The 26,614-nt window shown below is 41.2% G+C and overlaps 1 protein-coding gene across 1 annotated transcript; it reads left to right on the forward strand.

The window, feature by feature from the left end:
- Positions 1 to 16,080: 16,080 nt before the first annotated feature.
- LOC108118393 (inactive dipeptidyl peptidase 10-like) lies at positions 16,081 to 20,745 on the forward strand. The gene is made up of 4 exons (XM_041819596.1): positions 16,081 to 16,310; positions 19,847 to 20,120; positions 20,173 to 20,440; positions 20,714 to 20,745. The coding sequence occupies exons 1-4, from the start codon at positions 16,081 to 16,083 to the stop codon at positions 20,743 to 20,745; spliced, it is 804 nt and encodes a 267-aa protein (XP_041675530.1).
- Positions 20,746 to 26,614: the final 5,869 nt, after the last annotated feature.

Genomic DNA, 26,614 nt, shown 5'->3' on the forward strand with positions numbered 1-26,614 from the left:
CTATCTGCCGCCCAACTGTGGGCAGGGCCTAAGGAAAATGTAAGAATCAGAAACAACTGGACGTTGGAAGCGGCATAAAGGCTGCTCCTGCAATCAAATAAAGAATTATGAAGAAAATGAAAAAAAACCAAGTGTCCTCACTCTACAACCGCTCACATTTGGGACTTGTTAGAGTAGTTGAGCCTTCATCACAGGGTGGCTAGGATTTTATATTTTCTAGGCTGCTAAAAGTCATTGCAAGACACCAGACGCTAATGACATAAAGAGAATAAAATTTGCGGCAATGGAATTAGTAATCCTACACAATAGATAGGTTCACATAAACAGAAAAGTTTTCTACCGAAACATCCTCTCCGTTGATCCAAAACAATACAAAAAACTTGGTACAAATTCTAAGCAACTGATCCTTGGACCATGCTTCGAATTTTGATTTTAATGCTTCTCACACTTCAAGAGATGTCTCTTTATCCATTACCTATTGATAACCCTTATCTGTTACTGAAGTCAAAATCATTGACTTAGCATAGCCTTACGGAAAAAACACCAGCCTTTTTGTGTCCTTGGTTTCATCCCCCGTAACATCAACTAATAAGAGCTCAGGATTCTTCAGTTTTTCCTCGATAACGCCTACGGCACCTTCGTGGTAGTTCAGTTCCGATGGAAGGTTAAAAAACGCCTTCCAAGACCAGACATGTGCGTCTGTTTGATAGGATGGTTGTTCGCTGCTTTTCGAGTTTCGACTTCCAAGTCCCCAATGCGAAGGTGTTGATCGCTGTCCTTTGTAACTACTTCATTGTCGTCTGAAGAAAGATTTTAGAAGTTCTCGAGAAAACGCTTAAATTGAATTCTTTGTCGTAATAGCGATAAGCTGTAAATAATCTTATCTACTGACTCGCTTAACCGTGGAGTAAAAAGCTTCAAGTTTAAGCTTATCTATGTATTGACCTTATACTAATTAGGGTATGTATGGGTATACATAACTGCTCCAGCGTATGTTTCGACAAAGTTGTTAATTTCCATTATTTTATTTTGGAAGTTATATTTTCTTTTCGCCTGATCCTCATTTCCTCTTTTTGTTGGGGGTTTATCAGATATCATGTATATCATGTAGTTACCAACCTGCTTGTGGTTTATAATTAATTTGTATTTTGGGTTTGATTTTCCCACTTGATTTTTAAGAAATATATTCGCAAAGTTTTTCTCGTTTATGTTATCTTTTTTTGCATTAGTTGTTAGTTTATTCCAAGCTAGTTTTTCTGACACTTAGAAATATCTTCGTGACAAATTATCCTACTAAATAAATTTATTTTATTACAAACAATTGCCTTGTAAAAAATTTTTTGGACAGTGTCAATATTGTTTGGATCCGCGTGCGTGACCAATATTATACATCCTGTGCAAAACGGACATTCCCAGAACCCGTCAAACGGTCATATCAACATTTGCTGAAGACACTGCAATTGTCTGCCGCTCGAAATCTTCAAATATAGTATCAAAATATATACAAAACCACCTAGTGGCTGTATAAAAGGGGCTAGCTGATCGCATACAAAACGTAAGCACATCACGTTTACACTCAACCAAGGAACTTGTCCCACTACCCCACCTTGGACATTGACATAATTTAAATATACCACTGTTAAGTTAAGCTTTGACTTCTTCCTTTTAGTATTTTGAGATCGCAGAGAAAAACTAATAAAAAAAGAAATAGTCTAAAAAAATTGTTGACAAAAAAATGTACATTTTACACATCTTTTTTATTACACATCTTTCCGCAGGTAATGGCTTTAGAGTAAGCGCAGTGAGGAAAAAATCATATGGCATCATTGGAATCGGCATCCTTATTCGCCACTTTCTATCACTTATAGTTTCTGTCATCTCAGCGTTTCTACAAATGGCAAAACCCGATTTTCGAACATAGTAAGAGTGGGCGTGGCGGAATAATGGAACCACCGTAAATTAAGCTCTCATTTCAAAGACACCAAATTTCTAGCTCTAAAGTAGAGTGAGATCTCAGCAGTTTTAGTTTTCCGTGATTTGTGGGGACGATAACTCAGTAGTTGCGATGATTAAGTTTTCCGGTAGGCTGGTGGACTGGCCCTTGATCATCTCAACGTATGAACAGAATGTCATCATTCCCTGATATTCCGAGGCACCATGGGTCCCGTCCAAGCCATGTGCCATGCAAATAGACAATACGGTGTGGCAATACTATTTAGGGTATTGCCAGTGACTTTGTATGCGAATGGTAGGATCATCTCTAACCTTGACCGACGCCCCATTGCCAAAGGACCTCGGAGTGAACGGACAAGCGCAGTCTCTGTGTATGCAGTGGAATGCCGGGATTCCCTGGTAAGAGGATAGCTAGGTCAGACTAGACTTAAGGATCTCCTGCATTTGCCAAACGAAGCTAGTCGTATATGATCTTCGAAACATTCACTCGGTCAAGTCACTTGATCTTCCGTCGCAGTCCTTGGATATAGCCCACTTTAAAAGACACCACACGACGTGATCTTCGACATCTACCACTATCCGGATACGACTTCTGACAGGTCTTGCTAACTGCAGGCTAGGGCGTGTGCTTTGCACCAAGAAAAGAACCGATCGCTGAGAAGAACGGAAGGAAGAAGCTCCAACAGTGGGGGTAAAGACATCACCTGAAACTATCACGTTTTTCACATATAAGCATGTGAGGCTGAAGGGAACATGGAGATCCTGCGCTTCCTTGACGCCCAACGGACTGTGGCCCTGGAGGAATAGCAAGAGCCTATCAAATGATGATCAACCGGCTTTACAGCAGCAGGAAAAGTATACGAAGCATATAAAAAGACGATTTAAAGCAGGTGTTCAATGGAGGTATTAAGATGACAAGCTGCCTGATAGCCTCCCGCTAGCCGTAAAGCGGGCACAATGCGTGTATCAGAAACTGCCGCAGTGCTACTGGGTAGCAAAACCAAGGTAGCTTCTCTACAAACGACATCCATACCAAGGCTTGAGCTCATGGGATCAGTGCTAGGAGCGAGTTAAGCTGGCTGCGACCGAACAGGAGGTAGTACAAACAGCTTTTAGCATTTTAGAGGCTAGAGGACGAGGCTACTAAGTGGAGAAAGGGCCCGAATTCAACCGTGAAAGTCGTTAGTTTTTGGCAATTTTGGCCGCTGGCGATTCAGGCGTGGAATTGAAGGCGCTATTCATTGGTGTATGTGATGGATTCAAAGATGCAAAACTCTCATCGACTTTGAGCGGTATTCCACCTGGACCCGTTTAATATGAAGTACTGCGAAAGAGATATGAAGCCTACGGGGACGAGCAAAAGACTTTCAACGATCGGTCAACTAAAATCAGCAATCGAGAGAAGATCTAATGATCGCGGAGATTCATCTGTGGTCGTAAGACCATGCGGAGTACTATCAAACAGATATGTAACTAATTTTAAAAGGAACAAGAGGAAACGCTATAGTCGAGTGCCGCGACTATAAAATACCCGTTAATGTTTTACACAATTTTAAAACAGTCATTTTGCTAGTGGAAATTACCCAAGCGTCACCTATTGTCGGAGAAAGCATGTTAAGTAACTGATAGTGACGTCACTGCCCATGTGAGGCCTTATAACTTAAATTTCTTCATAAATAGCAAAATAATGTTCCGATTTTAAAAATCTTTGGTAAATCGATAGATATTAACAGAAATAAGTTATATAAGGTCAAACGAAGGCATTCATAATAATATTATAGACGACACAGTTTTCCGCGTCTTGTGTGCGTTAGAGTGGGCATGGGCAAATGAAAAATCGTGCCAAGTTGCAGTGGCATCTCCTAAATACGTATTCTTAAGCGTAACTTTTTTGCTTTTATAGGTTCCGAGATTTTTGCATTTTTGTTTCTTCGGGTTTAGTGCGTGTAAGGGTGGGCGTGGCTAGTTGGAATAAAAACAATTCGCATTTGGGCCACTCGCAGAAGGGAACATCGTGATTGGGAGTGTATGTGTAGGACGGATCGTTAAGGTGAACCTCTTCCTGGACGATCTGGCGTATATTCAAGGCCCACGAGGAAGGTGGCAGTTTTATATATATATTGGGTGTAATTTGATACATCCCTTGCGGAATACACAAGTGAGGAGTGTTGCGATAGATAGTGAACTGCTCCAGCTAAAAGTGATAGAAAGTTAAGATAGATAGATGTATTAAGCATGTAGCTTTTTATGATGCCCCATATATATGCGAATTATTTTTTTCCCATTTAGCCACGCCCACCTTAACGCCCACAAAACCTGGAAAACCTGGAAAACGACAAATGCAAAAAGCTCGGTACCTATAAGAGCTAAAAAGTTAGGCTTAAGAAGATACGTATTTAGGAGATGCCACTGCAACTTGGCACGAGTTTTTATCTGGCCACACACACTCTAACGCCCTCAAACCGCGGAAAACCGTGGCGTCCATAATATTATTATGAATACCTTCGTTTTGCCTTGTATAACATATTTCTGTCAATATCTATCGATTTACCAAAAATTTTTTCAAATCGGAAACTTTATTTCGCTATTTATGAACTTCCATGAGCAGTGACGTCACTATCAGTTCTTAAACATGATTTCTCCGACAATAGGTGACGCTTTGGGAATTTCCACTAGCAAAATGAATATTTTAAAATTATGTAATATAATAACGGGTGACTTATAGTGGCGGCACTCGACTATTGAGTTTTTTCTGGTTTGTTGATTTTTTGTTATTACTAAAAATTTTAAGTGGTTGTGAATTGTTAGCCCTTGCTGCTCTTGCTTGTGTCTGTAAATGTTAAGAGCTAAATAAATAATAATAAATAATAAATAAACAAATAAATAAATAACTGATTTACAGCATCAACATGCCCGAATAAAGTGGGGCGGCGCTACTAGCTTAAGTACCTGCATTTTAATGTCCTCTTTAGAAGTGAGCAATCCGAAATGGAGCGATTTGGGGATTTTTATTATTTTCCCAAAAAAAATTTAATATTTAAGGTGTTGATCTGGAAAATAGCAATAATGCTTTCACTGGAGGAGATGACGACAAAGAAGCCAAAATGCAACATATTGTTAACAATGTTGTAAGTCATGATAAAGAGCTAGATATCCCTCAAAATACAAAGCAGCTGTTAAAGAGTGAGTTGATTACATGACGTCGAGGAAGCTAGCCTGTCCTGTAAAGATGACAATAATACCGAATTGTAACAAAATGGCATTCAGGGAGCGCCTAACCGATCATTACCAGCATAACGAGAGATAATTCGTAAACAAGTCGAGTAATGGTTACAGCAGAGCATTGTACGTTAACCCCATTCAGATGTTGCTAGTAAAAGGAAGGATATGGTCGATTTCCAGTGCCACTCATAGACGAAGTGCTTGACAAGATGCAATGTATTTTTCAGTCTTTGACCTTAATAAATTGATAAACCCAGCCGCAAATACACAGCGTTCAAGACAAAGGTCTTTTAAAATTTAACAGAGAACAATTTGGGTATTGTAATTTGCTGTCAGTATTTGCGAGGTGTACATAGACGACATCGTTGAAAATGGGCTCATATGGCCTAGGAAAGAGAAAGTTAAAGCTGTTAAACATTTTCCAATACCGAAAAATATTAGGGGTAAGCAAGCGTTCCTCGGGTGTAAGGGCTACTTCCGATATTTTATTAAAAATGACGCTATTATTGCAAATCCCTTAATGCAGCTACTGAAAAAAGATCACGGTTATAAAATGAAAGGAGAATAGAAGCAAAAAGTGGAGCAACTAAGAGCCTGTTGCATGTGGATGCATCTAAGCATGGACTCGGAGGAACACTTCTGCAGCAGCACTACAGTATATACACCCTTTATACTGAAGTAAGAAAATAACGCCATAAGAGAAAAATTTTACTAGTTATGTTATGGAGGTCAAAACAGCATACCTGTCAACATTTACATTCAATGAAGAGCACCGAGCAGGCACCAAAATGCTGCATGTCGATAGCTTGATGAACATCTAACGAAGGAGACCACTTCAACTTAAAGTCGAAAAGCTATAATTATATATTTGACGTAGTTGATGGATACAGTTGGAGATTCCCCACGAAGTCGACAAACGCAGAAGAAGAAGCTGTAAAGCATCTAGAATCTTTAATTTTAATATTTGCTAGTTTTCAAAAAATCATTTGCGGTAATGGAGCTACTTTTACATCACATGCATATAAGAGTTTTGCAGAAACAACGAAATTGAGCACATCAAGACTAGCAGATAGCAGGTGTTCCAAGGGGCAATGGCCAAATCGAACGGGTCAACAGAGTTATTATTTCCGTACTCTCGAAGATGTCAGCAGCTGAACCAGCAAAATGGTATAAGTCCCAAGTCCATCAGGCTATAAACACGCGTATCCTCGCATCGACTGGTTACACGTCTTTTGAAGTTATTTTTGGCCAATGGATGACAGATAACTCCAATTATGAGCTCCTGAAGGTCCTACAAGATGAGATGCAGTTAAGCCTACAAGAAGAACGGATAAATCGGAAAAACTCAAGATAAACTATGACAAAATAATAAGGGAAAAAAGTTGGGTGATCTAGTAGCCATGAAAGCTACGCAGTTCATACCCGTACGAAAGTTGGCCAATGAACACATCGGCCTATATTAAGTTACACACATAAAGTGAAACAGCCGATACGATGTCAAGACAACTTCAGAATTTGAGGGTCACCGAGCGCTGATTTTATGAAGGGTTGGATCTATTCTTACTAGGATGAAAATTATGCTTCTTGGACAGATGTTTGTCAGGGTGAGCGAATGTGACGTTATGGACATCGGATGCTAATCCCTACTAATATAGAACAGAATCGTGTCTTGAAGAGTCCGTTGAAAATCTCCAGCACTAATGAGTAGAAGCCGTCTTAGAGGAGCTATCAAAGGTCTTCTTTATCTTTTCTTACACAATATTAATGATAGACCATATAATAAATATATATCCATGTAACATTAAACCTTGATTTTTATACCCGTTACTCGTAGAGTAAAAGGGTATACTAGATTCGTTGAAAAGTATGTAACAGATAGAAGGAAGCGTTGTCGACCCTATAAATTATATATATTCTTGATCAGGATCAATAGCGAAGTCGATTGAGCCATGTCAGTCTGTCCGTCCGTCCGTCCGTATGAACGCTGAGATCTCAGGAACTATAGCAGATACAAAGATGAGATTAAGCATGAAGATTCTTGAGGTCCCGGGACAGCGCAAGTTTATTACAGCATCCTGCCACGCCCACAAATCTTGAAAAACTAAAATCGCTAAAATATCGCGGTATATTTCGTTGTTTTTAGATGATGTGCGACTGGATTTGTGAACATAATTTTTGCTTTTTTGAGATATTGTCTTCACATATCTTCCTATTTAATTCCTATCGACTTCGGAAAAAAGAAGAGATCTAAACTTTAAAATTATTTACATTTACTCGAGTTTCTTGTAATACTATTCTGAACGTTGTTTACATTGTTTATTCCTGATCACAGACATTGCATGTCATCCATATGATTGATGATCTAAAAAAATCATTCTGATATGTGTAAATAATTAATTTATTAAATAATTTGGTGATTGTGTAAACTATTTAATTTAATAAATATATATCAATTTATCAAAAATTGTTTTGTTTTTTAATTACACAATTCGTTGTTCTAATCCGTTTAAGGGACTATTTTCGATAAAGCCACTTCAACGATATGGAGACAATGAGATTGTGTGTTTTTATAACTTCATGCCTTCAGTCCTGTTGAAACTCTCACGTCAGTAGAATTAGATTTTGGCGTTTAAATTGTAGCTAGGTAGTAACTAGGTTGACATTTTTAATGCATTTCATTAGGTGAGCATATTCTTATAAGGCAACACACAAATTTTTAAGCTTAATAAAATTGTCATAACTTTTCAGTTCGGTGTAAAGTCGATAAGTGCACACATTTGTCGATCACAATTTAAACTTGATACTATACTTAAAAGTAACTACGAAATGTCAGTACTACTTCAACCTCCGAAGAGATAAGTCGTGCCAAAACAAAAATGCAAACCAAAAATGTTATCGGCAAAATTTGCACAAACAAATATCAACCACAAAGAGAAAATAAAATGCCCAACAAAACCAAACACGCGAAAGTGCTTTTCGTTAACAAGCTCGATATTTCTTATTTCCATCTCAACCACGTCATCGCGGATAAGGCAGATTTTACAGCCTGTATTGATCAAAAGATACTCCTTGTATCCTCATTTGGGCCTTTTCGTCGATTTTTCAGCATGCAGTGAACTTCAATTGCCGATACGTCTGATCCGAACTCAGCCTCTAGTTTGAAGATTATTCCATTGGACTGCTGCCGCATTATCTTTAAACTTCTGGATCCAGCTGTGTACAGACGGCTGGCTCGAACCATTGAACTGAAACAGGGAGTCTTCTATGTCGCGCAATGTAAATGAACTGCGACCTCCGCCTGCTGTAGATCTTGAGTCCTGTAATGAAGTTGCATCCCCGTAATCAGATTCCTCATCCTTAATCTCCGTTGTACACGATCTGCCAGTTAACTGCTTTTCTTCCTTCGTAAAACGCCTCCTCGATGCGTAAAACGCCGTCTAATTGCTGATGCGCAATTAGCCACTCTCTGATTTTAACGAATCTTTGTGCCACGGTTATCTGCTGTTTATCCAAGTAAGTCCCACTTCTGACATCAAATTTGTGGGATTGCCAGTGAGTAGTCCAATTACATTATTCGAATGGAAAAACCATAGGTTTTAGGGATTTTACATTTACTCCTCTCCAAGCACAGAAAGCAAAAGTGAGTATTTTTTGCGACGATTCTTTTCGTGCAGTATCGATAACAATATTTTTGCAGAGTTACAAGCGATACGTTTATGTTAATAGATAGTGAAGGTAATGCTAACGATAAATACTAAAGCAAATTTCTAATATGTTTAGGCAGAACTATTGTAGACCTGACCACTCCTTGTTCTCCTTTCTTTTCCCACATTTATTTCGAACGACACGGATTTGAATTGAGAAACACCTTTGCCAAAACACTTACAAGCACCACAGTTCAGATGACAACAAACCCTCAATCACCGAATACTTATATAAATAGACACACAGACACAACACAACTACAACCCCATGGGGAACACATATCACTGACCTGACCACTCCTTGTTCTTCTTTCTTTTCCCACATTTATTTCGAACGACACGGATTTGAATTGAGAAACACCTATGCCAAAACACTTACAAGCACCACAGTTCAGATGACAACAAACCCTCAATCACCGAATACTTATATAAATAGACACACAGACACAACACAACTACAACCCCATTGGGAACACATATCACTTCATTGAAGGCAACAACCACCGGATAAGCCAAAACAAAGTTACCATTAAGCCAAACTCTTCAACACCATCACCACCACGATTACGACAAACTATAAGACATATATACTGACTGCAACACACATACGAGAAAATTAGTCACACCATACTTGTCACTACTCACAGAAGACCGAGAAATAAAAATCTTCCCTCAAGATAAGTCTGATAACCTAACAACGAATCTTAAAGCATTTAAGACAAATGCCAAAGCTCTAAAAAACAAACACGTTAACAACAGCGACACCAAATCCATATAGATCAGTAAGCTTTATGTAAGACTAAAACTTAAGCCGTTTTAATTTTCACTAAGCACTTCAAAACACATTTAACACACAACAAGCAACCTCTCTAATTATGGGAGATTTTAATGGATGGCATCCTTCCTGGGGCTCACCAACAACACACACACGAGGAAAATAACTCAAAGATTTATTGACAATGCACATCTTATTCTACTGAACGATTATTCTACAAATCTCCCACACATTTTTCAACTCACAATACTTACACACACATCGACCTCACATTCTGCTGTCCAATTTTGGCCCCCCACGCTAAGTGGAAAATACTGAACGACCTTCATGGTAGGGACCATTTTCCTATTATCACGACCATATTTCCATCAACTTAATCACGAAAATTCAACAGACCTTTCTTAAAACTAAAAGATGCCAACTGGGGAAGTACAACCTACTTACCCACCAAACAAACGAAATTATCCAACTTCCCAAAACGTTAACAAAGAAGCAGCCCAAATTAACAGCATTATTCTATATAGCGCAAACCTTTCCATCCCACAAACTTCACCAAATACTCCTCCGTACAGGGTTCCATGGTGGAACAAACACCTCGACCAACACCTGATCAATTAAACCGAATAATTACAGTAGAAATTTTTATAGACTATAGGTGCAAAAATGCCAAATTTAGGTTCAAACTAAATAAAGTAAAGAAGAAGCTTGCAACTCTTTCACCTCCAACATCCAACCCGCTACCCCCTCATCTACCCAGCGGACTTAACCCAGTAAAGCCAATTCATGCGATCACAAACCCACAAGACAATGGGACAACATTAGTCAGCAAAGAAATTGCTAACATATATGCACGACATTTCTGAGACCTCTCCGGCGACTGGAACTTTTCAGAGCAGTTCCGAAACCATAAATACAAAAGAAACTTTCAAAATTATACCCTCTTTGCAAAAGCCCAAACCATAGAAAAAAACATAACGTATTTAGAACTTACCTCAGTCCTACAAACATTAATAGGATCTGCCCCAGAACTAAAAGAATATCATATCAAAATATTAAAAATAGCTCCACTACAATAGATAACAGTATTACAAAACTTTCTGCCTAAACTCTATATTAACAAAAAAAATGAGAGCTTATCTATCACTGCCGCATCCAAATTAGCTGAGCATCTTGGACGTTCATGAACCGCCGCTGAACGGTCTGTCATAATACCAAATTCAGAAAAATTGGCCATAAGACGATGAATAGGGTCTGTTGGGCAAAGCCAATGCTAAGACAGATGAGCAGCGGCGGGTTTATCAGCAGTTTCTAGTTTGTTTTGATTATCTCAGTTTCGCATGCGCTTTACTGTTACTTTGCAGCGCATGCGCTTTTGGGAGCTTTATAGAACTGCTGTAGCTAGAAGCTTTGTTGTTAACCTGTAATTTTTTGCATTAATAAAAATTTGTAAATTGAACTGAAAATTATTCCAAAGCAACTCAAAACTCTTAGTTGCTTAACATTTTAGTGACGACGTGATTATAGCGCGGTTTTGAATATTGTAATAAGTTAAAAAGTGCCACAGAAACTTGTTGTTTACATACAAATTACATAATGGAGTCTGGAGCTGACGCCGCTGGATCTGCAACTGCAAGCAGGGAGAGGATGCAGCGGAGACGAGCAGAAGTGACCTTTAATGTAATGGAGGCCCTGCATCAGAACATCAATGCTGCGATGCTGACCAAAGACTGAACCATAATGAACCTGGAACCTGCTAAGGCCCCTTCTCTGCTGTTGATCGCGTCAGCGCCCCTTTCGCTGTCTTCGTGCGATCTGTCGTCGTCCTTTTCTCTCTAGCTTTACTGCTCCGGCGTCACGTGGTGTAATCGTGCTCGTTAGTTGGCTCCGCCGATGTGATGTTGGCTCTGCCGCTGTGATGTTGGCTCCGCCGCGGGTGCGATGTTGTCTGGCGGTGAAGCCTAACGGGCTTCTGTTACATCTTAGCTATGTATGTACAAGTGCCCTTTGTGGGTCTTGACTAACGTAGGTCTAATTGCCCTCCGTGGGTCTAAATTAACCTAAGTCCTAGCTTACGGACTACTCTTAACTAAATGTCTCTATACCTGGGGGGCGGAGGGGCCGCGTGAGGGTACTTCACAAGTTATATAGCGCACATAATTTTAAGCGAATATCGTGTAAGAGTAACGAGTACAACACCAATTTCTTTTCAAACAAGAAGAAATGCTATATCCGAGTGCCGCGACTTTAACATATCCTTTACTGTTTTACACAAAATTAAAGTATTAATTTTGCCAGTGGAAATTGACAAAGCCCCACCGTTTGTCAAAAAAGCTTATTTACTAACTGATGGTGACGTCACTGATTATGTGAGACCTTAGAACCCACATTTCTTCATTAAAAATGTTCCGATTTGGAAAATCGTTGGTAAATAGATAGATTTTGACAAAAAATGTTACACAAGTTTAAACAGTATAATAGGCGATTTTAGGCGTGAGTAGACGGGAAAAAAACATACCGAATTCCACAGTTCTACAAAAGGCGAAAACGGTCTTTCGAGCTTGGTGGGCGTACGAATGGTCTTGGGCGGATAATGGTACCACCATAAGATGCCCTGACATCTCAAGATTATAAATTGTTGGGCCAAGCATACACTGATGAGCAGCGGTGTGTTCAACAATAGTTTCTATTTCGTTTTGGTTCTCCCAGCTTCGCATTCGCTTTACTGTTATTTTGTAACGCATGCGCTTTTGGGAGCATTTGCAGTACTGCTGCTTACTAGATCAAAGCTTTTGTTGTTAAAATTCTTCTTGTATCTTCGACGTTATTATTTGAGTGGCTGCTGATTAGGTTTTAATTTAAACTCGTAATAAAATTTGAAATTGAGGTGCCTCGTTTTATTTATTCGGCCGCAATTAAAAACTTTTAAGTGCGTAAAATTTTTGTAACGTCTATGTGATTGCACCCCGTTTCTATTATTTTGATTAGTTTAAAAGTTTCACGGAATATTGTAGTTTTTGTTGTAATAACTGTACAATTAAATTACATAATGGAGTCTGGAGCTGAAGACGCTGGATGTGCTGCTCCAAGCAGGGATCGGATGCCGCGGAGACGAGCAGAAGTGACTTGTCAAAAAATGGAGGTCCTGCATCAGAATGTCAAGTCTGCGATGCGGACCGAAGACCCTCAAGGCAATCGAGATCCGCGCGATCGATTCGCCACGCTTCAGGAGGAATTTGAGGAGCTAAATTACAGCGATAGTAAGTGATTAATATTGGAAATTCTCTCAGCTGCGCATGAACGTGCACGTCGACATCCAGCGGGAAGCTGCCAAGCGCTCCAGGAGAGTTGATGCCCACTCTACGCTTTTGGATGGTACCACTGGCGTTGATATTTCACTCACTCCATACAGACCTGCTGCGTCATTGACCCCGTTGCCGATGCCAACATTCAGCACTGTCTATGTCGAGTAGACGGATATATACGCCCTGTTTAGGACGATTGACAGCCATCCTCAGTTGATCAAGATGGGGAAGAACAGGTGTCTCATATCATGTCTGCGGGAGTCAGCCTTGGAGACTGTGAGAGCGTTGGAGATTACTGACGCGAATTATGATGATGCCCTTGATATTTTTCGCAACCGTTTCAGTAATCAAACAAGAAGCAAAAGAATCTTCTAGACAAGAAAACCAATGAGTGCAGCACTGCTGAGGGGAATGGCCGCTTGTATTAAATGAGCTGGCCAATGCCGATCGGAAGAAGATCACTGATGAACTCATTGCTATGACCAAGGAGTTGGATCGTCTGCGCCAGCAGTTCGAGGACACGCACATGGCTCTAGAACAGGAGACATTGTCGTGTTTTGACTTAAAAAATACCATTCAGAGCCTGCGTGAGGAGCTGTCGTTCAAGGATCAAATCCACTCATAGGACATCTGTCGTCTGCAAGAGGCCGCTGCACGCATATCCAACTCTACGCACAAGTCCACCGGAGAGTTGCGCACGACCCGTGTTCGAATTGATGGTCTGAATGCCATGACTCCCGATTTTGAGCTCGTACGTGTATTGGAGCAGGAACTAGATACCACTCGCGATCTTTACGGCCAAGGGGGTGCTCAGCTCGAGACTTCGACTGCGCGAAGAGATGACCCATCAACTGCAGGAGTACCCGGATATCAAGGGCTCACTGGACTTGGAAATCGCTGCCTATGACAACGACTACTATGTGTCAGCTATTTCTAAAGGCAATGTGGAGCAAAAGGAGATCGAAGGCAAGATCGTGAAGCATAAGGGAAGAATAAGGGCAACTGCAGCGTTTTGATCAACGAGGGGAAGAGATCAACTGAACCTTGATGCCGTACTAAAGACACGTGTTGGAAGGACAAGGCGGGCGGTGTGTTTGCTGTGTCTGCTACCCCTCAAGGACTTTGTTGAAGGGCCAGCCTTCAACGGGGGGAGGACGTTGGGCCAAGCAGCCAAAGCAGAGGCGAATGAGCAGTTTCTAGTTTGTTTTGACTATCTCAGTTTCGCCTGCGCTTTACTGTTACTTTGCAGCGCATACGCTTTTGGGATCTTTGTAGAACTGCTGTAGCTAGAAGCTTTGCTGTTAAGCTGTACTTTTTTGCATTCGGCGTGGTTTTGTTGCCGAGTTAATTTGGTTTGATTTGAACTCAAAATAAAAGTTTGTAAATTGAACTGCATCAATGTATTGACGACGACTCAAAGCCGCGAAAGACAACAACAGCAGCAAGACGAGCGCCGACTCTCTGTTGCTCGAAACAACGCGTACTTTTCGTATGTCTCTCCGGAGCCAAAATGTAGTGCAATGTCTTTGACCGCAACCGAAGACGTCCGCTCTCTGTCGCCCCGACTCCTAACCCCAAGCAGCGTTGCCGTTACTCAGTCTTGGAGCTCTCAATGCCCTTCCCCCCTCTCCCCGATCGATGCACTGACGGCAGCTTGGGCAATCTCTTCTACAGTGTCATCGGTAACTACCGTTTCTGCAAATACAACAACAACTGCGTCTACGATGTCGTCGGCTTTCCAGCCAATTCTCTCATCGCAAGCTGAACCAACAACAACCACAGCTACTGCTATTACTTCAGTTACAAAGGCAACAAAAACTTCGTCAACTAACCAAAATTAAAACAAAACTCAGCAAGCGGGTTCGGCCATACAGACCGGACTTGATCGGTACATTCATATCAAGCGTAAGCTCAGCCCGCATAATAACACCGTATGCAACAAGTCAAAAATAAACCGTGTCCAAACTGAAAATAAAATACCCGGGAATTCTAACAGAAATAGATTTGCGCTCCTAGCAGAAAATGAACCAGAACGGGCTCAGGAGACCCAACAGAAACGTAAGCCTCACCAATTTACATTAGGGAGAAAATTGCGAACGCCCTGGTAAACAAAATTGTTGCGCTGACTGGGGACGGAAACTTTCATGTTGTTCCGGTCACAAAAGGGGATATCCATGAAACCAAGCTTCAGACCAAATCTGAAGAACAGTTTCGAGCTGTATCCAAATACCTGGAGGAAGCTAGGAAAAGATACTACACGTACCAACTTAAAAGCAGCAAGGGCTTGCAAGTGGTAATAAAAGGAATCGAGCCCGACGTAACCGCCAAGGAAGTTATCGATGCTCTAAAGAAAAAGGGTTCTCTGCAAAAAAGTTAGTAATATCGTGAACAGGAAAAAAGAGCCGCAACCACGCTTCAGGGTCGAGCTCGAGCCAGACAGCAAAGTCCTGAAGAAAAATGAAGTGCATTCCATTTATAATCTGCAATACTTATTGCACCGAAGAATTACCGTGGAAGAGCCACAGAAAAAAAACGGCCCAGTGCAATGCACAAATTGTCAGGAGTATGGACACACTAGGTTTTACTGTTCACTTCGAACAGTCAGCGTAGCTTGTGGAGACTTCCTCAATTCGGCCAACTGCCCTGCCAACAAAGAAGACCCCAAGAAGAAAAAATGCGTCAACTGCCAAGGTAACCACAGGGCAAACTACAGAGGCTGCCCGATCAACAAGGAGATAAAGGACCGAATGTGTAAAGTGACAGCAACGCGTCAGAATACCCAAAATGTGTACAATTACCCGCGTACGAAGCCGGAAGTATTTTCCGACACGGCTGCAAATCCTCACAGGGTGAACTAAATACCCAGAAGGGCTGCTCATACGCCGATGCCCTTCGATCAGGGACGGAAAACCCTCTCCAGCCTAATCTAGGAAACGCTCAGCAGACCCAACTTCAGTCGCAAGGCTCTCTGGAATCTATGATGATCACCATGCAACAAAGTATGATGGAATTCATGTCATTCATGAAAACTACCATGCAAACACTGGTTCATAACCAGAACATGGTGCTACAGCTACTTGTAGCTAAGCAGTCCAAATAACAGATGGCAAGTCTGCGAATAACGATGTGGAACGCCAATGGCGTGCACAACCATGAAGTAACACTGTTTCTGAATGATAACCATATCGACATTATGCTACTGGAAGAGACGCACCACACAAACAAATACAACTTCCAAGTAAGAGGATACACTCTTTACCGCACAGATCATCCAGATGGTAAGGCCCACGGCAGAGCCGGCATCCTAATCAGGGAACGCATCAGGCACCACTTTCACCGAAGTTTTGCAACTAAGTATTTGCAAGCCAACTTTATTCAAGTGCAGTCAGGCAACGAACACCTCAGCATAGCCGCTGTCTACTGCCCTCCTCGCTTTACAATTTCTGAAGGACTTCTATAACCTGCTTGGAGATCGTTTTATAGCCGCAGGGGCCATAATGCCAAACACACGCACTGCGGATCACGCCTTGTGACTCCCAAAGGAAGGCAATTATGCAATGCAATCATAAAACCGAACAACAAATTAGACTTCGTTTCCCCTGGCAGCCCCACTTACTGGCCAACAGACCCCAGGAAAGTCCCAGATCTAATAGACTTTGCGGTGACCAAAAACATTCCACGCAATTTTATAAGCGCCAGAGTACTTTCGGACCTGCCGTCAGACCATTCGCCAGTGAAAATAACTCTGCTTCAAAGCAAAAAATCTACAGATGACCCCCACAGGTTGACGTCGCACAGAACCAACTGGTTAAAATATAAAAAGTATGTATGCTCACACATCAAAATAAACCCTCAATTTAACATCGCAGCGGACATCCTAGAAATGAGGAGCCTGCGACGTGCCTGGCAAACCAACAGATCGACGTCATCAAAACAATGTCTTAATAAAGCCACTCGCTTACTAAATCGAGCTCTAAAGCAAGACGCAGAAAAGGCACACCAGCGGTATATTAAAAAACTTTCGCCAACCAGTAGGAAACATCCTCTGTGGAGGGCTCATCCGAATCGGAGCCCCCTATCGAAACAGTCACGCCAATAAGAAATTTATCTGACACTCGGCTACTATCCAAAAAAATGGAAATAATCTATTGTCATTATGATACCGAAGCCCGGAAATACCATACAATTTCGTCATCCTACAGACCAATCAGTCTATTATCGTGTTTGTCTAAGTTATTCGAAAAATGTCTTCTAACGCGTATAATACCATATCTAGAAGCACACAATGTTATCCCTGCTCATCAATTTGGGTTCCGTCAAAACCACAATTGAAGAAGTAAACAGAAGAACAACAGAAATTCGCACACCCTTTGAGCATCGGAAATACTGCAGCGCAATATTCCTCGATGTATGTCAAGCCTTTGATCGAGTATGGTTAGATGGTCTCATGCACAAAATTAAAACAAACTTGCCTGGATACACTCATAAGCTTCTTGAGTCGTATCTATACAACAGAACCTTCGCAGTAAGGTGAAACACAGCAACATCCGGCGACAACATTATCAAAGCTGGAGTACTCTGTTCCTCCTATATACATCGGATATTCCTACGAATGAGCAGCTAACAACATCTACGTTCGCTGACGATACCGCAATTCGAAGTCGCTCCGGGTGCCCAGGCCGAGCCACCACACAGCTAGCAAATCACCTCCTCGTAGTAGAGAGGTGGCTATCTGATTGGCGGATTAAAATAAATTAACAAAAATGCCCTCCACTATCATTGAATAACACGTAGATTCCCCAAGTTAACGATGTAACGTACCTCGGCGTCCACTTGACAGACGACTAAACTGGAGAAGAGACATCCAATGCAAAAAAGAACATCTAAAACTGAAAGCCAACAGCCTCCACTGGATTCTTAACGCCCGTTCACCCCTGCGTCTGGAATACAAGGTCTTGCTCTACAACTCTACCCTCAAGCCCATCTGGACTTATGGCTCCCAGCTATGGGGGAACGCCAGCAGAACGAGTATAGATATTATACATCGCGTCCAATCAAAAACCCTCCGAATTATCACTGGGGCACCATGGTATATTCGCAATCAAAACACCCATATGGACATAGGCATTCTTACCGTAAAAGATGAAATAGACAAGCAAAAAGCGTCCTACAATTAAAAACTCTCTATGCACCCCAATCGCCTCGCAAGAAGCCTGACTTGGGTTTCCAGCCGCTCCCGTCTACAACGCAACGACCTGCAAAGCCAGCAATAACTTTCGGGCCCCCTATAGCACAATTTCAGTTATATGACTGTTAGTTAGATTAATTAGGTTTACGATTTGATACACTTATTGTTAGTCTTCAAAGGAAGAAGATTCAATAAAATAAATAGCAAAGTCAAAAAAAAAAAAATGTTTTTATTCTAAAGCAGCTAAAAACTCTTAGTTGCTCAACAGAGTCTTTTTTGGCGAGGATATTTTCGACTATATGCCCGTTGAGCTAACACAATTGACTTGTTATTACACCCGTTACTCGTAGAGTAAAAGGATATATATATATATATATATATATATATTCTTGATCAGGATGAATAGCGAAGACGAATGAGCCATGTCCGTCTGTCTGGCCGTCTGTCCGTCTGTCCGTATGAACCTGATATCTCAGGAACTATAGAAGATACAAAGTTGAGATTAACCATGAAGATTCTTGAAGGTAGCGTTTCCGACCCTGTAACCCACCAAGCGCCTAATTCGGTTTTCGCATTTTCTAGAAAAACTCATATCTCGGTAACTATAAGAGATAGAAATTTCGGATTAAGCGTGTAGGTTTTTATGATCCTCCCAATGCGAATGGTTTTTTCCGATCAAGCCACGCCCACTCTAACGCCGACAAAACACGAAGAACCAAAAATGAAAAAATCTCGAAAGCTATAAGAGCTACAGAATTTTGCTTAAGAATACGTATTTATATACGTATGTCTCTGCAACTTGACTTGGCACGAAGTTGCATCCGGCCACGCCCACTCTAACGCCCACAAACCGCGTTTGGCGTCTATAATATTATTATAAATGCTTTCGTTTGACCTTGTATATCTTATTTCTGTTATTATCTATCGATTTACCAAAGATTTTTTAAATCGGAACATTTTTTCGCTATTTATGAAGAAATTAATGCCTCTGCAACTTGCCACGAAGTTCTATTAGGCCTCACCCACTCTTACGCCCACAAACTGTGGCGTCTATTATATTATTATGAATGCCTTCGTTTTACCTTGTGTAACTTATTTCTGTTACTATCTATCGATTTACCAAAGATATTTTTAAATCGGAACATTATTTCGCTATTTATGAATAAACTAAGGTTATAAGGCCTCACATGGGCAGTGACGTCACTATCAGTTACTTAACATGTTTTCTCCGACAATAGGTGGCGCTTGGGGAATTTCCACTAGGGAAATGAATATTTTAAATTTTTTAAAACAGTAACGGGTATCTTATACTCGCGGCACTCGACTATAGCGTGTCCTCTTGTTTTCAGTATACATTTGCACCATTTCAGCGTGTTGTTTATGCGTGTATCCAAGGTTAAATATGTCTGATCAAGCTAATCGGTCGATATTTAAGAAAAATATTCATTTCTTAAATCGGCCCACAAATGATAGCGCCCCCTGTACATCACTAGTTTTTGATAATAATAAATTAGGCTTGCATTTCTTTAAAGAGCTTTTTTTGTAATCATTTTAATTCCTTTTTTTAACGTCACTGCCAGTTGTTAATCAAGATTTTTTCTGAAAAAAATTGGTGGTAGTAAAATTAATGTAAATAATTAGTTTTGACCACATCGTTTCTCCCAGTCTTTTAAGGAACTAATTATATTTTGGTCGATTTCAGATATGTTGATGAACTTTTATATTGGTCTGGTCGTAGAATGATTTTGAATGAGTACTTACAAGGAGATTTGACGCCAAGAAGGTTACCACCGTCTTGGGTAACTACTCAAAAATTTGTGTTTCAATCAGATGAGGGAGGGCTGGATATCTTAGACACAGCTGCCAACTTAATAAGCGTATTGGTAACTAACCACACTCTTCGTCAATTAAATGTTCAAGGATATCTATGCTCACACGACCTTAAATATGTTTTATTTAAGCACAATGTAAAAAAAGTAAGTTTAAATATATTCCTAAACACATAATTAAAAAACCCCCATTTCTTAGAATTTTCAGAAGTCGTTTACTGCGTTTTATACTATATATGATGTGAAAAATGACCACCACATCCCCGTAAAATTAAAAGACTCCATTAATATAGAAAGAACTCGTATTCAATATGCAACATGGCTTGGCAATACGTCTGCAATAATATATGTCGTTCAAAACGATATATTTATCCGACAAACACCTTTAACGGATACGGATATAAGAATAACGTCATCGGGATCTGAAAACCAAATATATAATGGTGTATCTGATTGGCTTTACCAAGGTATAAATTATTCTTTCTTCTATCTTTCTTTAATAATAATATTTGCTTTGCCGAGGTATAAATTATAAATTTTTGAATAATAATATATATTACGAAATCGTCTTGAAGTTATTTTTTCATCACCACTATTTGACTTATAAGCAATTATTAAAATATAAAACAATACCCGTTACTCGTAGAGTAAAAGGGTATATTACATTTGCTGAAAAGCATGTAATACGTAGAAGGATTCTTTTTTTATAAAGTATAAATATTCTTGATCATGATCAATAGCGATGTCGACTGAGAAATGTCCGTCTTTATAACGCCTATAAGCGTCTATTAATGATGAGCTCTCAGGAACTATAAAAGATACAAAGTTTGAGGTCCCTAAGGAACGCAAGATTATTTCAGCATCCTACCTCCTTCTCTAACGCCCACGATTCACGGAAAACTAAAATCGCTTGAACACCCGAAACTATTACGAATTTCGATTAAGAATTTTAAATTGCAAGGCATTCAAATTTCCAATTTTATTACGAGTTCATATTATAACCAAATCAACAGTCGCACAAAAAACCACGCTGAAAATATAAGAAGAAACTTAACAACAAAAGCTCTGATCTAGTTTGCAGCAGTTCTACAAAAGCTGCTTTAAGTGGACTGGCACTGGCTGACAGGCAGAGAAAGTGCAGTGGAAGAGGACGTGGCCGTGGTGGCGTCGCGCCTCCTCGCCGTGCAGCAGCTTGTCGTGGGTAACGATTTCCAAATTCAGTGAGACCTTGATGTCCATGAGGTTCTGGAATTCCAGCAGTTTACCTATCATTTCGCGCAGTCGAATAAAATCCTTATCGAGCTAATCCTCATCTGGGCCGTAACGCTCGCTAGTGTTATTGAGTTCCTGCTCCAATTTACGAATCTTGGCATTTAGACCGTAAATACTAACACGAGACAAGTGAAACTCTTCGATAGACTTGTGCGTAGAATTGGATGTGCGTGCAGCGGCCTCTTGCAGACGACGGATTTTAACCTTGTACAGCCTCCTGTAGCTTCTGCTTCAAACTAGCATCATACGTGGAGCTGAGGCGTCCGTTAATTTCGCTTTATCTTTTCTGGGGAATGATGCGCGACTCATTGATCTCCTATGAGCGGATCTGATCCATGAATGACGGCCTCTCACGAAGGCTCTAAATGGTATTTTCCAGGTCAACGCGCGACAGTGTCTCCTGCTCTAGAGTCTTGCGCGTGTTCTCGAGCTGCTTGAGCAGAGTGTCCTAGGACACATATATAGTTCAGTTCATTAGTAATCTTCTTCCGATTGGCGTTGGCCAGGTTGAATTTGTCGCTCACCTCATTGGCACGTACATGCAAGCATTTTCCTCAGCAGTGCTGCACTCCTTGTTTTTCTTCTCCAGATGCTTCTTCAGCTCCTCATTTTCCTCCCACAGACTCTTGCTATAGATCTCACCACCGGCTTTACCCCTGGCCGTATCATCCACAAGATGATTACGAAGATTAGGGATGTAACTCCCAAAAACTATCCATCCAAGACGCGTATTCTGCATAAGAGGCATACCATCTCTTAGCTGAATTTGCCCAACTTAGAGCAGATCAAAAAACAGACTGGCTCCAAACAACAAATTCACACGCTGCGTTCTACGGAAGTTCGGATCTGCCAGAACCACATTGGCAGGATCCTTCTATTTGGAGACATCTATGTTCAGACAAGGTTGACTCTCCGCGAAGTAAGACGCCACAACTACCTCAATGTATACCGAATACATGGACATCCGTAGTGAATTCAGCGTCTCCAAGGTCAGGTACCGCTCCAGTTGGCTGGCCAGCAGTGATGGGATGAGATAAACTTTTGAGCCGGAATCAGCGCATCAGCGAATCAGTCTCCTAATCGAGCACAAACGAGAATGTTGGCGGTTGGTAAGAACACTGCTTCAGCGTGCCGCATATGACCGTTGAATCGGTCTGATAACTCCCGAATAATTGAATCCCAGTTTGACTACCCTTAGCTGCAGGACCTCGGTGATGTGAGCCTGGACTGTTAACCGTCGACTACTAAAATGGTTGCGCAAAAGATCAAGGGCAACAGTGTACGTTGCGTAAGAAATCTCCAGCGCTCTTACAGTCTTTAAGGCTGACTCCCGCAGACATGATATGAGGAACCTGATCTTCTCCATCTTGGTCAACTGAGGATGGCTGTCAACCGTCGTCCTAAACAGGGCGTAGATATCCGTCCACTCGACATAGCCAGTCCTGAATGTTGGCATCGGGAACGGGGTCAATGACGCAGCAGGTCTTTATGGAGTGAGTGAAATATCAACGCCAGTGGTACCATCCAAAAGCGTAGAGTGGACATCAACTCTCCTGGAGCGCTTGGCAGCTTCCCGCTGGATGTCGACGTGCACGTTCATGCGCAGCTGAGAGAATTTCTAATATCAATCACTTACTATTTCTCTGTAATTTAGCTCCTCAAATTCCTCCTGAATCGGGGCGAATCGATCGCGCGGACCCTTCTCGATTGACTTGAGGGTCATAATGGTTGAGTCTTCGATCCGCATCGCAGACTTGACCTCCTGATGCAGGTCCTCCATTTTTTGACAGGTCACTTCTGCTCGTCTCCGCGGCATCCGCTCCCTGCTTGGAGCAGCACATCCAGTGTCTTCAGCACCAGACTCCATTATGTAATTTAATCGCTTGCGCTACTAAATAACAGTAAAGCGAATGCGAAGCTGGGAGAACCAAAACGAAATAGAAACTATTGTTGAACACACCGCTGCTCATCAGTGTATGCTTGGCCCAACAATTTATAATCTTGAGATGTCAGGGCATCTTATGGTGGTACCATTATCCGCCCAAGACCACTCGGACGCCCACCAAGCTCGAAAGACCGTTTTCGCCTTTTGTAGAACTGTGGAATTCGGTATGTTTTTTTCCCGTCTACTCACGCCTAAAATCGCTAAAATCTCGGGAACCATAAGAGCTAGAAAGTTAGGCTTAGGAATAAGTATTTAAGAGATGCCATTGCAGATCGACGTGAGCTTTTATCCGGCCATGCCCACTCTAACGCAAACAAACAGCGAAGATCTGTGGCGTCCATAATATTATACTGTTTGAACTGTTTTTTGTCAAAATCTATCTATTTACCAACGATTTTCCAAATCGGAACATTATTAATGAAGAAATGTGGGTTATAAGGTCTCACATAATCAGTGACGTCACCATCAGTTAGTAAATAAGCTTTTTTGACAAACGGTGGTGCTTGTCAATTTCTACTGGCAAAATGAATACTTTAATTTTGTGTAAAACAATAAGGGCTATGTTAAAGTCGCGGCACTCGGATATAGCATTTCTTCTTGTTTGAAAAAAAATTGGTGTTGTACTCGTTACTCTTACACGATATTCGCTTAAAATTATGTGCGCTTCTAACGGCATTTATAACTTGTGGGGTAACCGTCACGCGGCCCCGCCGCCCCCCAGGTATAGAGACATTTAATTAAGAGTAGTCCGTAAGCTAGGATTTAGGTTAATTTAGACCCACGGAGTGCAATTAGACTTACGTTAGTCAAGACCCACAAAGGGCACTTGTACATACATAGGTAAGATGTAACAGAAGCCCGTTAGGCTTCACCGCCAGACATCGCGCTCACAGCGCAAACACAACCGGCAGCCAACATCACTACCGGCAGAGCCAACATCACAACCGGCGGAGCCAACATCACACCGGCGGAGCCAACATCACACCGGCAGAGCCAACCAACGCGCACGATCACACCAAGTGACGCCGGCGCAGAGAAGGGGACAACGACAGATCGCACGAAGACAGCGAAAGGGCTGCCGCGATCAACAGCAGAGAAGGGGCCCGAGCAGCTCCCGCTGCCCGCCGATCAGGGAGTCGGCTTTGAGAGTTGAACGAGAAAAGTCGTAAATCACGGAAAAGGTGGAGCAGCTAGACGACCCCAGGAAAAACACGTGGCCGGCGGACATGGAGTCATCCACTGAGGAGTAAAATGGGTGAGCCGGCCAAGGGCCAATCCCCAACCGTGGGATGCCAGCGGTGCGCGGGGGTAGGAAAATAACGTAGAGATAGGTTTTAGAACTTAGGAAAGACTTTGTAAATAAAATGCCAGGAACATTACAAGAACCATTCGGCTCCCAATTATTCTCCCCAATCCCGGCCACTAGGAAAACGGGCGGGAAAGCGGTCTCCGGCTGACGGAACCGTACAAACTTCGAGTAAATTGCGATGCAACTATTCCAAACGCGTGCACAAACGATTATCAGAATCGGTTTGTGGTGGAAGAGATCTTACTTCTGATGTCGGGATTTCAGTATTCTCCTCGATTGACTCCATATCAATATCACGGGCCTTGCGCTTCATTGGCTGCGACATCTTTTTGTCTAACACGACTTCGCTTCAGCTGTCGAACCCTAATCCTTAATTTCACAACCAGCGATCAATAAACTCATATCGTCTCAACTCGCGTTGTTCTAACGCCTTCTCGGTTATACACTATTACCATCCACTAAGGCTACGCAGAACAGAGAACTCTGCTGGGCGCGCGATATCACATATAGAAAATAATGAAGGACAGAATAGAAGGATTGCCAAACTACGCATTATATTATATTCGCATTTTATTCTCTTTCTTTGTTAGAGATGACAAACGAATTAACATTGCGGGACCCCTCATGGGCCACCATGTAAAGTTGTGTCTCTTGTGTACAGATTAGCAAAGGGTCATTGTGGGAGGGGTTCCCAGGCAATGCGAACAAAACTAATTAAATTCACAAATTCAATTTTAATATGCGAACGGGTTGATATTTTATGTAATGTTATATTCATAAGTATGTCGTATTATCATTTATTTTAAATAATTTTTCATCGTTATCGTCCGTTAGTGGTGTCACAGTAATATTAATTTGTTTTTCATCTCTAATGAAGAAAGTGAATAAAATGCGTGGTAACATTGGACACATTGCATCGGTTGTACCTCTCGCCAGGCATTTATATTATCTTTTATATGGAAGAAGAAGCATTTTCAAGATTAAAATAAGAGGAAACGCTATAGTCGAGTGCCGCGACTATAAGATACCCGTTACTGTTGAGTAACTAAGAGTGACGTCACTGCCCATGTCAGGCCTTATAACTTAAATTTCTTCATAAATAGCAAAAAATGGTCCGATTTAAAAAATCTTTGGTAAATCGATAGATATTAACAGAAATAAGTTATATAAGGTCAAAGGCATTTACAATAATATTATAGGCGCCACAGTTTTTCGCGGTTTGTGGGCGTTAGAGTCTGCGTGGGAGCATGAAAACTCGTGGCAAATTGCAGTGACATTTCTAAAAAACGTATACTTAAGCAAAACTTTGTACCTCTTATAGTTTCCGAGATGGGCGTGGTTAGATGGGAAAAAATTTATTTGCATTTGGAGCCTACATGCTTAAGCCGAACTTTCTATCTCTTATAGTTACCGAGATATCAGCTTTTTTAGAAAATGCGAAAACAGTCTGTTGAGCCTTGTGGGCGTCTGGTGTGGTCGGATAGTAGTATTACTATAAGATGCGCTTATACATTCTGAATTTCAACTTTCTAGCTCTAATAGTTCCCGAGATTTCAGCGACTTTAGTTTTTTGCGATTTATGGGCGTTAAAGTGGGCGTGGCAGGATGCTGTTATAAACTTGCGCTGCGCAGGAACCTCAAAATCTTCATGGTTAATCTCAACTTTGTATCTCTTAAAGTTTCTAAGATCTAAGCGTTCTTACGGACAGACGCACAGACAGACGGACATTGCTCATTCGTCTTCGCAATTAATCCTGATCAAGAATATATATACTTTATAGGTTACATACTTTTCAACAAATCTAGTATAACCTTTTACTCTACGAGTAACGGGTATAAATACTATTGAAAATGTTCGCTCAGGCAGAATTTTCATTCAACGTTGCTAAATACTCTTTTCTAAAACCTAGTGTTGAGTATCTTAGGTTTCAAGTAAAGGATGGTGAAATATATCTGATCCACGTAAAGTACAAGCTCTATATAATTTACCTCCCCCACATTCGGTTACTCAAGTGAGGCAATTCATTGGTCTAGCGTCGTACTTTAGACAATTTTTCTACAAGTTTTCAGAAATAATTAATGGTCTAACCTGAAAAATAAAATATTAAAGTGTAA

Source organism: Drosophila eugracilis, unplaced genomic scaffold (assembly GCF_018153835.1).
Source record: "Drosophila eugracilis isolate 14026-0451.02 unplaced genomic scaffold, ASM1815383v1 contig_1622, whole genome shotgun sequence".
In the NCBI taxonomy this organism is placed as follows: domain Eukaryota; kingdom Metazoa; phylum Arthropoda; class Insecta; order Diptera; family Drosophilidae; genus Drosophila; species Drosophila eugracilis.